This window comes from Camelus dromedarius, chromosome 11 (assembly GCF_036321535.1).
Source record: "Camelus dromedarius isolate mCamDro1 chromosome 11, mCamDro1.pat, whole genome shotgun sequence".
In the NCBI taxonomy this organism is placed as follows: Eukaryota; Metazoa; Chordata; class Mammalia; order Artiodactyla; family Camelidae; genus Camelus; species Camelus dromedarius.
This window is the reverse complement of record NC_087446.1, coordinates 177,389-190,950: the sequence shown is the minus strand read 5'-3', so window position 1 is coordinate 190,950 and position 13,562 is coordinate 177,389. Positions and strand designations below refer to the sequence as shown.

General features: G+C 56.6%; 2 protein-coding genes across 6 annotated transcripts in view; one reads left to right on the top strand and one right to left on the bottom strand.

Moving 5' to 3' along the window:
- Window positions 1-3,391, top strand: part of MAPK8IP2 (mitogen-activated protein kinase 8 interacting protein 2) — a 30,534-nt gene extending 27,143 nt beyond the window's left edge. For 2 of the 3 annotated variants that reach the window (XM_064491313.1, XM_031463576.2), the window contains one exon: window positions 229-3,389. In XM_064491313.1, coding sequence (XP_064347383.1) covers window positions 229-301 — 73 coding nt within the window. In that variant the 3' untranslated portion in view covers window positions 302-3,389. Of the gene's footprint in view, window positions 1-228 lie in introns of all 3 variants that reach the window. The other variant, XM_064491314.1, reaches the window with a different exon arrangement.
- Window positions 3,392-10,029: 6,638 nt separating this feature from the next.
- ARSA (arylsulfatase A) lies at window positions 10,030-13,185 on the bottom strand. Of its 3 annotated transcripts, XM_010999981.3 has the most exons (9): window positions 13,023-13,185; window positions 12,540-12,777; window positions 12,087-12,327; window positions 11,789-12,007; window positions 11,548-11,717; window positions 11,113-11,237; window positions 10,893-11,020; window positions 10,546-10,648; window positions 10,030-10,468 (listed from the first exon to the last, which is right to left on the bottom strand). In XM_010999981.3, exons 2-9 carry the CDS (start codon window positions 12,755-12,757, stop codon window positions 10,149-10,151), a joined length of 1,524 nt encoding a protein of 507 aa, XP_010998283.2. In that variant the 5' UTR covers window positions 12,758-12,777; window positions 13,023-13,185; the 3' UTR covers window positions 10,030-10,148. The 3 variants fall into 3 exon arrangements, with proteins under 3 accessions (XP_010998283.2, XP_031319442.2, XP_031319444.2); XM_031463582.2 differs by having other exon boundaries at window positions 12,540-13,185; XM_031463584.2 differs by having other exon boundaries at window positions 10,265-10,468; window positions 10,546-10,668; window positions 12,540-13,185.
- Between the last annotated feature and the right edge of the window lie 377 nt (window positions 13,186-13,562).

Here is a 13,562-nt window from a genome sequence, read left to right as displayed (position 1 = left end):
GAGCATTGGGGGATCCTGGGGATGGAAAGAGCACAGTTGCATTGCCCGTGGGGGTGGGGGTGAGGGTGGGGGTGGGAAGGCAGCATCGAGGCCAAGGTAAGGGAAGTGGTCTGTGCTGTGGACATGGTTGCTGGGCCAGGAGTGCTGAGTGAAGCTGGGGGGTGATGTGGGCAGGCCCAGGTTGGGGGGCTTGGGGGCTTTGGGGGCTGAGGACTCTCTCTCCCCCAGCCGCGCCTTCCTGGAGTACTACCAGGAGCACCTGGAGTATGCCTGCCCCACCGAGGACATCTACCTGGAGTAGCCGTCCTGCTACTGGGAGCAGCTGGGGCTGGAGGTGTCTCAATAGGCCACCGCAGCTTTGGCAAGGACTGGACTGGGGGCACGTGGGATCTGACGTCCAGGGAGTCTCCTGGCTGTGCTGGGAACTCTCCTTGCTCCCCCGGGGCTGCTGGAGAGTGGAGCCTGCGCCTCCGCTTCCCCTGATCCATTCTCTCTCTGTGTCACCTGGTCTGCCCTTGGCCTCCCTCCTCTCTCCTCCTGTCTGTCTCTGCCCTCTCTGTGCCTGCAAACCCTCTCCCTCTGCTCTTTACTTTGGGGTCAGAACTGGGAGGGGTGTGTGGCGGAAGCTCCCAGGTGATTCCCCCCTCCCACTCTCCCCCTGTGATTTATAAAGGAATTTTAATTTTTATAGTGAATATCAAGGAATCTTCCCATCCTTGACCATAGGAACCAAGAGAGGGACCCCATACTGCCCCCCACAGAGGTCAGGGGAAGCGGGAAGGAGTTCCTCAGAAGGGCCCTGGGGGGACTAGGAGCCGTTCCTGATGCTCACCCCAAGCCCCAGACGCTGCTAGGAGGAGGTGCCCCGGGCCCCGGCCACACCAGCACCTGCTTTGCCGCTGCAAACACTCCCCGCAGTCCAGCACCTCAATAAACTCTCTGCTTGGTGTGACCCTGGCTGTTTCTGGGGTTGGGGGAGCAGGTGCAGGGCCAGGTGCCGCCCATGGCACGGGGACCAAGTCGTGAGGAGGTTCACCCTTTCAGTGCTCTCCAAAACCATGTCGGGAATTCTCCCCAAATGCTCTTGGTTGGTCAGCGAGGAAGCTGAGACCAGAGAGAAGCGGTCATGGGATGTGTGTTCCTTCCACCTGTGCGGGAGTGGGTGTGCAAGGGGGTCTGAGGGTGTGCGTGCTCATGACTGTACGTGCGCGCTTGTGAGTGTGTGTGAGACAGCAGGGGTCAATCTGCTTCAATCTTAAGCCTGAAATTTTCCGAATTTTCCACAGAAAGCCAGAGGAAAAAAGGTGGCTATTTTTCACTATGCCCTAGGTGATTATAGATGCTACCTCCTGGAGAAAGGGCTTTCCTGCTCTCCTGTCCCTGAATGAGCCCCAGCTCTCAGGTGCTGAGGTCAGCATGCAGTCAGTGCCTTCCTGAGGGTGGGCCTGGGCCCCTAACCCTGAGCCCAGGATGAGAGCAACACCAGGAAGACAACAGGTGAGGCTACGAAACAGGAGTGAACAGCTGCAAGTTCAGACAGATTCATTCCCTGAAGACTGAAAACTGCTGTCTGTAAAAAGCACACACTCTGCTCTAGTCAAGGGCAACCAGCAAATGGAAGTACAGTGACAGCGTTAGGAGTCAGTGAATGCCCCACACCTTCAGCATTTGGGAAGCCCCTGCTCAGGCCAGGGCTCCAGACCAGCGGCACGCCAGCACCCGGGAACGTGGCAACCACGCGGCAAGAAGACCAAGTGGAGCATCTGTGGGAGAACGCTCCTACTGACTGAAATTGAAAGAGGCATGGATGTGTTTGTTGGAAGCTTGTACCTTCTCTGCAGCTGGGCGTGGGGCGTGCCCTCCGACCCCACGGCTGCAACACTCGCCTTCTGCTCTCTGTCCGGAGGGAATGCCCCACGCCCCCCAGGCCCATCTCGGGGAAGGCGCCATTTGCTCAGCCAGCCTGAGTCCCTGCTGGGCTCAGTCCCTCCCCCACTCATCTTCCCACTTCTTTGTATCATTGACTTTTCCCTTCCTGCTGGCCCTTTAGGACAGCTGTTGGACATGCTTGGGCTTCCTTCACCTGGAACAGCTCCTGCTCTGTAGGGCCTCCCCACACCTGCCCACTTCCTCCACCTCTCTGGCCCCTTCCTGCACCTCGCTGAATGTTCTTTCTCAGACCTCGTGGTCTCCAGCTGCGCTGCGCTCCAGACCCCCACTCTGGCTCTGTCCTGGGCTCTCCCTCGCTGGCTTCCTTCCTCCCCGAGGACTCACCTTCCCTGTGCCGAGGGTCCCAGTGGCCTGCCTCTCACCTTCAGTGGCACTCCCTGGACCAGCCACTGGCCTGGTGCTTTGTGAGTTTTCGTAAATATAGTGACCCTCACAAGGGCCCTGGGGTGCAGAGGAACAAAACACAGACACAGAACTTACGTAAACCTTTCCCCCACCTGCCCCTATTCTGTGTTCTGTGTTTTACGCTTTTTTCCACTTTCCTGAGCTGGAGTCCTGGAGTCACCCTAGACTGCCCCCTGCTGTCACCTTCATCCCCACCCCGTCACCCCTACATCTGCCTGTCCCCCTCCCTGCCTCTACCTGGATCAAACCACCTTGAGTTGTTGCCTGGATCTTTATGCAACAAACAGCCTCCTCCAGGCTCCCTGCCTCCACCTGTGTCTGCAAATCCACCTGCACCTGCAACCAGACCAGGATTTTTAAACAGAAACCTGAGCAGGCCCCTCGCCCTCAGATTCTGCTGTGGTTCCCTGTTGAATTTCAGCCTGCCCCATCCCTGCCCCTCTCCAGCCCCGTCTTCCCTCTACCCCATTTCTGCCCTTGGAAACTGGGCTTCCTGAGGGCATCCACTACTCTTCTCTGCATGTTGCTGTGTGACCTCCTGTCCTTCTGGATGCCATGGGCCCTGGGCCCTGCCTGCCCCCCTGCAGAGGCTGCCGACCGTGAGTCCGAGCGCAGGACGTGGCTAATGACCTCATACTCCCAGAGCCTGGTGCAGCACCTGGTAAGCCTCCCATGCCAGGACTCTGAGTTCTGGAAATCCAGCCAAGGATAGTATCCTAAATGAAAAGCTCTGTACACGTTCTTGTTTAAGGTGTTGAAAGCATAAATACAATCTAAACATTGACCACTAGGGTTAACTAAATTAAGGTATATTTACCTAGTTGTAATATTGGGCAGATATGAAAAAGTGTGCTTACAAATGTTTAGCAATAATACAGAAAATATTTGTCATGCTGTTAAGGAAAAAATATGCAGAATCTGTGCTAGAAACTATGTTGAAAAAGACTGAAAGGTTGACACAACATTGTGAACTGACTACTTCAATAAAAAAAAAGTCAAAAAACAAAATAAAACGAAAGACTGAAAGGGAACACAAAGGCTCAGCCATTGTCGCTGGAGGTGGGGCTGAGGGTTTCTCTTCCTTTTTCTCTGCAATGAACAGTTCTTAATTGTTTCAAGCATTATATGTTGCTTACTAGGGACCTCCAAATGCAAATAGAAACAGCCACAGAAAACCTAAAAATAAAAAAGTAAAGATATATTAATTAAGCACAAACAAAAGAAGTTATTTTGGCCACTATAAAAATACCTGTCTCATAGGGTTACTAGAAACTTCACTGAGCTCACCTGTCAGGCTGAGGGCAGCACTCCGGTGAGTAAGCGCTCGTTACTTTTATAAACACCACGTGAAGTAGAATTTCTCTATTTTATTTCTTAAGTATTATTTTTCCACTATAAAGAGTAGACATGATCATTATAGAAAATTTGGAAACTACAGGAGAAAGAAAGAAAGGTAAAAAAGCCTTACGTATTTTTAACTTAAAGACAACTATTGCTAATATTTTGATGTATTTTTTCCAGTCTCCTTTCTATATGTGGGTTAGATTTTATTATGTTTGAGGCCAGAAAAAAGATTGGGAGAATCAAGGAAGAATTTAAAGCAAAAAGATAAAGGCAAAGTGGCCAAGATCATTACAAAATAAAGAATGGTGGTCTCAGCACGGAGTCTAGTTATGAGAAAACAGACCAAGAAATTCATGATGCAAAATGTTTGAGTGGCAAGAAAAGGGGAAAAACATAATCACAGATACAAAAATATAATCATAAGGTAAGACAAATACATGTATCCCGGAGCTTACATTCTGTATGTGGAGAGTGCCATTCTTTCTGGTCGTCAGTAGGACCATTTCAGCCAGTTCGGTAAGTCTTGCGATGGGTGTGGTGCAAAGCATTCGGCTCTAAGACCAGTCTAATCAGTCAGGGCGCTTCTTGTGCGGCAGGAGGTCTGGAGGCTGGTGTGGCTGCTAGAAGGTGACATCAAGGACCACAGGCTCCTCCCTGCATCCTGCATCCTGAGTGTGTGGTCTTTGTCTTCATGATGGCCTGAGGGCTGCTGTAACTCCAAGCATTGTGCTCAGTTCCAGGCAGGAGGATGTGCAAGAGCAGAGGGGCAGGCGGCTGGTTTTGCAAAAGCCTCACTGTGTGCTGGAGTGAGGAGTGGGCAGGAGTGCAGCAGGGAGGGAGCAAAAGCCAGCCTGAGGCTCATCCCAGAGGCTGGGAGCTTTTCTGAGAAGCTAGGGTGCGAATTCCTCCCAGAGGCTGAGGAGCAGAAAAATTTACCACTGGCTCCTGGCCCCCACTGGCTAAGGGCCACCCCAGGAGCGTTCATCCCCTGCCCTTCAGAGCAGCTCAGGTGTGGGCTGAGTGCAAAGTGAAGAAGCAGGTCCCCTAAGGACCACCCCGTCAGCTGCAGCTAAGGTCAGAGGACCCACCCAGGCTTCTGACCCTTTAAAGCTGAGCAGCCATCCTGACATCCTCGCAAGAGGCACAGTGAGCAAACCCACCAACAGGGTTCCGGGCCCCCCTGGGTGAGGGTGATGGGGAAGTACATGGCAACCCCAAAGGGGGACGTGAAGGAACATTGCCTTGGTGCTGAGCAGAGCAATGGTACCAGGCCTCCCACCCTCAAGACAGCCACTGTGAGCTGACCTCACCTGGTTTGCAGGTGTGAACGCAGGTGTGGCGGGATGTGTGCAGGTGTGAGGTGTGTGTGGGACAGGAGTTGATGCATAGCATGGAGTCTCTCCCCAGGTGTGCCCCCCATCTCCTGCCTGGGTTGGGTTTTATGGGATAGTCAAAAAACCCAGCATACAGGCAGGCCTTTTCTCGAGTCCTGGTTTCTGTCCTGTGTCAGCACTGACAGAACCCTGTCAGCTGCACCGGGTGCCTCCGCCTTACACCTGTGAGTGGAGTCTTCTTCTACATAGAGCTTTGTCTGGAGGAAGATAAAACAATTTAGCCTAAAAACTGCCTCAGCCATCATTTGGGCTGATGACAGAAGAACAACTTTGATTTTATTTCTTATTTCTTTTGTGCAAATTGGGAGCAGATAAGAGTAGCCAGCCAAGGCATCTAACCTACGGGAGGTAGCCTGGCTCCTGCTTCTGCAGAACTGGCTCATCGCACGGGGCAGCCCTAACCCTGGAGACAGACAGAACCCTAGCCCTGGAGAGCAGGAGCCCCTGTGCTCCCCTGGGGGTCCTGCATGAGCTCACACCGAGAGGACACTGACCGCCCCGAGGTGTCTCAGCCTTGCCCTTGTGGTCAGCTCCTGGGAGGGGAGTGGAGCCAGCAGCCTCAGCCCCACCAGCCACTAGGACCTCACCCTGTCCTTCCTCAGTGACCCCCATCCTGCTCACATGGCAGGTGTCTCAGGGCAGGTGACGTGTCCCAGGCAGGGATGGCGAAGGAAAGGAGGGTCTTGTTGTTCAGGAGGGCACATGCCCAGAGTGGGCAGCAGGATGGGCACAGGTGGACCCCCTAAGGGCGGCGCCTCGGGGTCTCCAGGAACCAGTCCCCCATCCTCCACCCCAAACACACAGCATATTACACTGAACCTGTCTGTGGCAGCACCGTCCCCTGGAGGGCAGGGATGTCCCATCCCTCCCAGCCCCAGTCCACATTTGCTGGGATCAGGAGAGTGGGGTTAGTTTTTAACCTCCTTCTGTATCAGTGAGCATTCTGTGGTCGCAACCAAGCTATAGAAACCAACTCTGGGAAACTTAGCTAAAAGGAAATGTATTGGGAGGGTGCTGGGGACTCCCGGGTGGAAAAGAAGGCACAAAGAGGCATGTGGCTGCTCCGGCACGGTGTGGGTGGGGGTGGCAGCAACTCCCTCGTGGTGGAGCTGGCCCCTCCCCCACTCTCTGGGCCCCCACCCCCTGAAGATCCACCTCTGGGCAGGAACAGGCATAGGAACAGACCCTCCAGGCTGGAGGGGGGCTATGATCCCCAACAGGGAAGCAGGTGCCCCTGGGGAGGGCAGGCCCTGGACCCCACATCAAAGCGGCCGTTCACTCCACGTTGCTGTCGTGTTTGCAAAATGATGAGAAAAGGCTTCCACTCTTGGGAGGAATCCTGGGCCCGCCACACCCAAACTGCTCCCTCCCTTCAGGCCCGTCACGAGTCAGCTCGCTCTGACCACACCCGCCCCGAGTGCTCCCCTACTGGGCTCTTCCTGCTCGCTGTGGGGGGAGCCAGGCTGCCAAGGAGGACGCAGCTTGTGCTGCAGGAGGCCACGCTTCCGCCCCCAGGGCTGCAGCCACCTGAGGAAGGGTCTTCCCACGAAGGAGCCGAGGAGGCTGGGGGCACAAATAAATACACTTCCCCCTCTGTTACTGCTCCCCTCCGCCCACAACACCAGGCCTGGGGCCAAGATGGGGTCAGGACTCTCCAGACACTGGACAGGCACTGTCCAGGTGCCATGAGGGCCAGGGTTGAGTTAAACGCTCAGAGTTAAAATGTATGATTCTCGTGAGCACACACCCACCTGGTAGCGAGGCCCATCTCAGAATGAGCTGCAGACCCTGTCTAGGGCACCCTAACAAGGACGTGTTACTTTCGTGATGAAAAATATCCGGAGAAGAGAATTTTATTCCATGGAAACAGCTCCTTTTGCTCCCCCTTCTGGTCACTCAGGGGAGACGCAAGCACCTGAGCAGGGAGGAGAGTCAGGAGGGAAGGGAGGGGAGGGGAAGGGAGGGGAGGGAGGACCGTCTCCCTGCGGCACTGGGGGTGGGGGTGGGGGGCTCAGGATGTCTCCTCTTCCTCCCTACACACCTGAGGGGAAACCACTGCCCCGACAAGTGTGCTGTTCCGTTCATTCCAAACACATGTAGCTCCTTCCAGAGGAGACGGGGCTCCTTGAGGAAGTTGCTTGGTGGGAGTGGATGTTCTTAGGCTCACAGAAGGGCTGCTTTTTAAATCAACAGCAGCAGAGAAGGGACACTGCAGACAGCATTTGGAGCCGCAAGTGTGTGTATGAATACGTGTGTGTGCCTGTCAGGTGTATGTGCCTGTCAGGTGTATATGCCTGTTTGCGGGCACGTGTGCACGAATGTAGGAGTGTGTATACACACCAGGGCCCGCATGAGGAGGGTGTATCGCACTAAAGCACTAAAATGAGAACAAGCTTTTCTGCTCTCAAAGCATCATAACCAAACCAAAAGTGGAAGGGGAGAGGAGAACCTTGCATGCAGAGGGTGGTATGATTGCCCCTCCTCAGGTCTCAGCATAAGGGAAGCAGCATTGACTGGTTCAATGATCTCTCCCCCACTCACCCCATGATTATGCTTTTGTAGGACCAAGGACTCTTCCTCTGTGGCATTTATCAGGGTTAAATTTTTTTCTTCCAGTTTTACTGAGATATAATTGACACAATCATGATTAAATTTTAATTTCTATTGAAGTATAAAAAAACATGGCATCAAAAAGTGCACAGATCTTAAGTATGTAGCTTGACAGCTTTATACATACATGTGCACCATGTTTCCACCTCTCTTTCAAGACAGAGAACTTTTGTAGGACCTGGCAGTTCCCTATTGTCTTTCCCAGGCAATACCCTCTTAGCCAAACCCAAGAGGCAGAGGTCATGAGCACACTGAACTCCATGCAGTCTGAGAGGTCAGGGCTGATGCTAACCTCCTATGCTAGACACTCAGCATCATGAGAGCAGGGAAGCGGCCCCTCTGCTGACCTGTGCCCCAGCACTATGCACAGCCTTCGGTGGTAAATAAAGGCCTGTGGAACGAATACAGTGATGCTCACCATCCGCAACAGACCTGGACAAGGTGCCTGCAGGTTGTGCCTAAGCGTGGGCATTCATTTCATTCTTGCTGGAGTGTATGATCGTTGGATGTGATGCAGAGATCAGGCACCTGCTTCTGTTCTTCTCTGTCCTCATCCTGAAACCAAGGCACCTTGATGCAACTACCAGCTACAGGCCGCAAGGGGCAGTCTCCCCTTATGCCAGTGTCAGTGCTGAAGAGGCCCCCAAGGAAACCACTGCCCTATGGGGCAGCTCCAAGACACAGCAGGATTTGGGGTATGGTTAGTCTCCAAACCAGACTAGAAGTAATGGGAGAGTCACAGAAGAGGCCTCAGCACACTGTATCTGACACATAGGCTCACTCAGGAAGCCCATGCACACATACTCATGCCCTTTGCAAGTCATTCCAGGAAGAATGCTTTTGGCTGCAAGTAATAAGACAATGCAATGGCAGTGGCTTAAACAGGTTGGTTTATTTCCTTACATCGTGAGCTCTGGGGGTACATAACTGGAGACTCTGGCTGCATGATGTCTGGTCAGGGCCAGTGATGCCACAGCACCGTCCTCACCAACCAGAGGATGAATGCTGAAGAGGACCCAGGGATCCAGTGGGCTGCCCCGATCTTTCACTGACCAGGACCCTTGGTCACGTGCTGCTCCTGGACCAATCACTGGACTGTGGCTCAGACTGGCTACTACCCTCCTAGGACTAGGAGAGGCTGTACCTTGGAGGTCAAGGGGCCTCTGCACATCAGTGAAAAAGCAGGGGTCCATTAGTAGGAAGGGGACAGCTGTTTGGTCAACCATGAGGAGCGGATACCCATTTCGGGGTCTTGAGCGACCAGACAGCACTCTTTTCATTCAACCCATGCTGAGGGAGCACGTGGGGTGTGACGGCTGCTCTGGGAGCAGGTGATCTGACATTGGCACACACACAGGGTAACCCCACAAGGGCTATGTTTGCCATGCAGACGCAGGTGGGTGGGCAGTCAGGAGGCCCTAGGCAGAGCCAATGAGCACCTTGGCCTGACAATCGGCAGCCAGGCCAGCTGCCAGGGCTAGGAGGGAAGGGGTGTGGGGTGGGCATGGTAGCCGCTCCAAGGAGTCTGGGGTCTAGTCTGAGCTTGATGGTAAGTCTGCAGTTTTGAGCAGGAATGGAGCCAAACCTGATGTGTTTTCAAGAGATTACTTTGCTGGGTGTAGGCTGGCTCCTGCGGGTGAAGCCAGGAGACTGGAAATGCGTGTGTACCTTGGAAACGCAGAGCTTTGGAGGGGGTGCAGGGGTGCCGGGGGGGGGGCCTTAGGAGCTGCTGACGTGCCCTCCTCAGAGCTGGCAGGGCCCCCTGCCCACTTCACCATGCAGAATGTGCATCTCAGGTGGCGGGAGGGTATAGCTCAAGTGGTAGAGCGCATGCTTAGCATATACAAGGTTCTGAATTCAATCCCTAGTACCTCCTCTAAAAATAAGTAAATAAAACCTAATTATCTGCCCCTCCCCCAAAACAACATGCATCTCTTCACCCACCTTCAGACAGCTTTCTGATAAGAACCAGTGTGGTCCAGTTCCTGCGCTTCTTCCCGACGAAAACCTGGTTCTTATGGGCACTTTGTGTCTTTGGGGTCTGCTGTCCACCTTGCCCTCACCACCCCCAACCCCTGTTCCTGGTACTAGAAGCACCTAGCACTGCTCCCAGGAATGGACATACCCACACTTGCCACCACACTTTTCTGCACTGACACGAACAATCAGCAGGGGGACGGGGTTAGAATTCCAGCCCAAACTCTCACTGCTGGGTGACCCCAGACAGGTCGCATGACCTCTCCATGCCTCAGGTTCCCCGCATGTAACAGGCAGAGCCGCACCTAGCTCAGGGCTAGCACAAGGATCACATGAATTGTCACACAGACCAGTGTCAGCTGGTGTTATTAGCTCTCAGGTACAAACCACCTGCACACATCCACAGCACACCAATGAACCAATTCCTGGGCAGGGTGAGGGGCCCTGGGCTGGCCTCTACCAGGGCTCTCAGGGTGGGGGCTCAGGGCAGTGGCAGCAAGTTGGCCTAGGGGTGCAGCTGGGCTGACAGCAGATCTGCAGGGCAGGGTCCTCACCCCGGGCTATCTGGCTGGGGCTGAAGGTCACAGCAGCATCAAACTGGGCCTTGAGCAGCTGAAGTTGCTTCAGTGCCTGCAGGGTCTCTGGGGCAACCTCAGCCACACCCCCGAGAAGGTTGTAGTTCTCACCAGGGTCCTCAGACAGGTCAAAGAGCAGTGGGGGCTCATGAGCAGTCAGAGGGCTAGAAGCGTGGCAGGCAGGGTCCGCAGTGGTGTCGCTGTGGACAGAGCCTGGGGAGGGAGGCTCGTCTGTGCACAGGGCTCGGGGAGAGGAGGGCCACCAGCAGGGCTCAGGGAGAGGAAGTTACCCTGGGTGAAGAAGTGTGCCTTGTACTTCCCGCTCCGCACAGCAAAGACCCCGCGGACCTCGTCTGGGTAGGCCGGGTAGAAGAAGACGGTCTGCCGAGGGCTCTAGGTGCAAACATGGGGGTCTGCCCATACCCAAAGACACCAGCTCTGCGCGGGCTCTGGATGTGCAGTGGCTGTCTGCCCCGCCTCCCCGCAGGAACCCCAGGGGCGGCGGCACTTGGATGTTGCTCAACAGAGAGTCCATCCTGGCCCCAGGGACTTCAGTGCTGCCCATACTCACTCCTGGGAAGGGTAAGTGGGCAGGGGGCAGGGTAGGGGACTGGGGTCCTGTGGTTGCTGGCCCTACCTTGCCTGTGCCCAGCAGCAGGGGGCTGAGGTCAACGCCATCCAAGGTGACGTTGGGCAGTGGGGCCCCAGCCAGGGCTGCCAGGGTGGGCAGTAAGTCCAGGGAGCTGGCCAGCTCGTGGGTCACTCCTGGGGGTAGAGGGCTGTAAAGTCACTCCGGTTTCCATCAGGGAAGGGGAGGTGGGGCCAGGAGTCCTGGATGAGAAGGCCTGAAGACTGACCGGGAGCGATGTGGCCTGGCCAGAATGCCAAGGCAGGCTCTCGGACACCCCCCTCGAAAGTGGTTCCCTTTCCGCATCGGAGGAGGCCAGAGCAGCCACCATGGGACATCCGCATGGTCTCAGGTCTGGGACACACAAGGGGATAGTCAGCAAGTGAGCAGCCCAGGGTGACCCCAGCCTCAGGCTTCAAAGTTGCACAGTTTGCCCAGAAATGGCCAGCATGTGCCTGTCTCCTCTCTGTCCTACCAGAACCAGCACCTCCATGTACTCGTGGCCCCCAGCCTCCCACACGCACGCATCCGTGCATTACCATAACGTGGCCAGCATCTCTTGAAACCCCCTTCTCCCGCTACGTCCTTGGCTAGCAGTCAGGATAGGAAGACCCTGGGGCCCAGGGCGGGATCAGCCAGCCTTCCTCTGCCCCCTCTGGAGTACCCATTGTCTGCAGTGAAGAAGACCAGCGTTTCTCCGAGCAGTCCCAGGTCCCCCACAGCCGTCATCAGGGCCCCCACAGCAGCGTCCAGCTCCATCAGGGAGTCCCCAAATGGCCCTCGGCCTGAGTGCCCAGAAAAGCTCTGCCCACTGAACTGGGGGTAGTGGGTGTGCTGGGGATGGAGACTAGAGTTAGCATCGGGTAGGGTCCCAGGCAGCCCAGGGCGGGGCCAGGGTCACTCACGTGGGAGGCGTAGTACAGAAGGAACGGGCGTCCCTGGCGCTGGGCGTCGGCCATGAGGTCACGGGCAAAGGCCACGTAGTGGGCCTCCAGTCCTGGCAACCAAGGCGGCTGTGCCTCCACCGAAAGGTTGGCCAACAGCGGGACAGGGACCAGGCCCTGGTCACAGCTGCCATCGCAGGGGGTAGCCGGAGGGAAGCAGGTCAGGTTCTGGCAAGGGCCCTGGGGGAGCAGCTCCTTCAGGGGTCTGGGCTGTGGGGTGGGGCTGTGGGGTCAAGGGAAGGGCCCTAGTGGTTCCTACCTGGTCATGGGAGTATGGGATGCCCAGGAATCGATGGAAGCCCTGGTGGGGGGGCAGAAAGGCCCCCTCAGGCCCCACCCCAAGGTGCCACTTGCCGACCATCCCTGTGAGGTAGCCCCGGGCAGCCAGGACCTCAGCCAGGGTCACCTCCTCCAAAGGCAGGCCCCCTCGGGAGCCAGGCTCCAGAACTCCAGGGTACAGGCCCATCCGAACTGGGAGTCGGCCGGTCAGGAGGGCAGCCCTACAGGAGAAGACACAGAATGTGTGAGACAGAGCAAAACTGACTGAGAGACACAAGGAGGAGGAGGAGAGAGGACAAAGACAGAGAAAGGTGAACTCCTTAGAGAGAGGCAGACTCTCTCTGCCTTCCCCACTGTAACGGGGAGTGAATCTAGGAAGAACCAGGTGGGCAGGGGTGGGCGACGGGGGTGAGGGCTCCCGGCCCTTGCTCACCGGGAGGGTGTGCACAGAGACACAGGCACGTAGAAGTCCGTGAACCGCAGACCCCCTGCAGCCAGCTGGTCCAGATTGGGGGTAGTGGAACTGGGGTGCCCATAGGAGCCCAAGTCCCCATAGCCCAGGTCATCAGCAAAGATCAGCACGATGTTAGGTGGGCTGGCAGCAGCCAGGCCCGCGGCCGAGGCCAGAATGAGGGTCCACAGAGTCACCATGGCACACGGCACAGACAGCCCTGTAACAAGAGACCCTCGGGAGGGAGTGCAAACTGGGTCCAGCAAGCTCTACCCCGGAGACCCCAGACCAAAATATTTCCCCGACCGAGGCAACTCCTTATCCTGAAGTCTCAGCTAACTCGGCACTCGGGGACCCTTGACCTCAACAGAATCCAGGAGCCCACAGCCTGAGATCCAACTCCCTGGAGACCTTCAAGGACCAAGACATCTTCAGAATCTCGAGCGGAGATCTGATCCTCTTCACCTAAAAGTCTGGGCCCAAGCCCGTGGTCAGGGGCAGAAGTCCCAGGACACTACCCGCGGGGGCCCGCGAGGCAGGACGAAGGGCAGTTCACGGCCAAGGAGGGGCGAGCGCGGGGAGCCGGCAGCAGAGCCCTCCGCCAGCGCTTCCGCCTCGGACCGGACCCGCCCCCTGACCCCGTGACTCCCGCGCGGCCCGCCCAGGGGCAGGGCATGGTGCAGGGCCGGGCTGGTCTGGCGGAAGGCTCTGGGCCTGCGGGGCGTGGCCAGGCCTGCCCGGGCCCGGGGGTTGGGGCGGGGTCGCCGCGGGCGGGGGCGGCCAGGTGCTGCGCGCGCTCGGCCCCGGTTGCGCCCCGAGACCGTTGGCGCCAGTGCCGGGCGGCGTGGGAGGTGCGCGCAGGCCGGCTCCTGGCGTTCGCGCTCGGCGCGCGGACTGTTCCATAAGGCACCTGGTCCCGCAGAGTGTTGAACGAGCAAATCAAAACGAAAACTGTGGAGCCCGCGGGCTGCTGGCTTTTCCTTCAGAGTACCTTTGGTGCTTTTC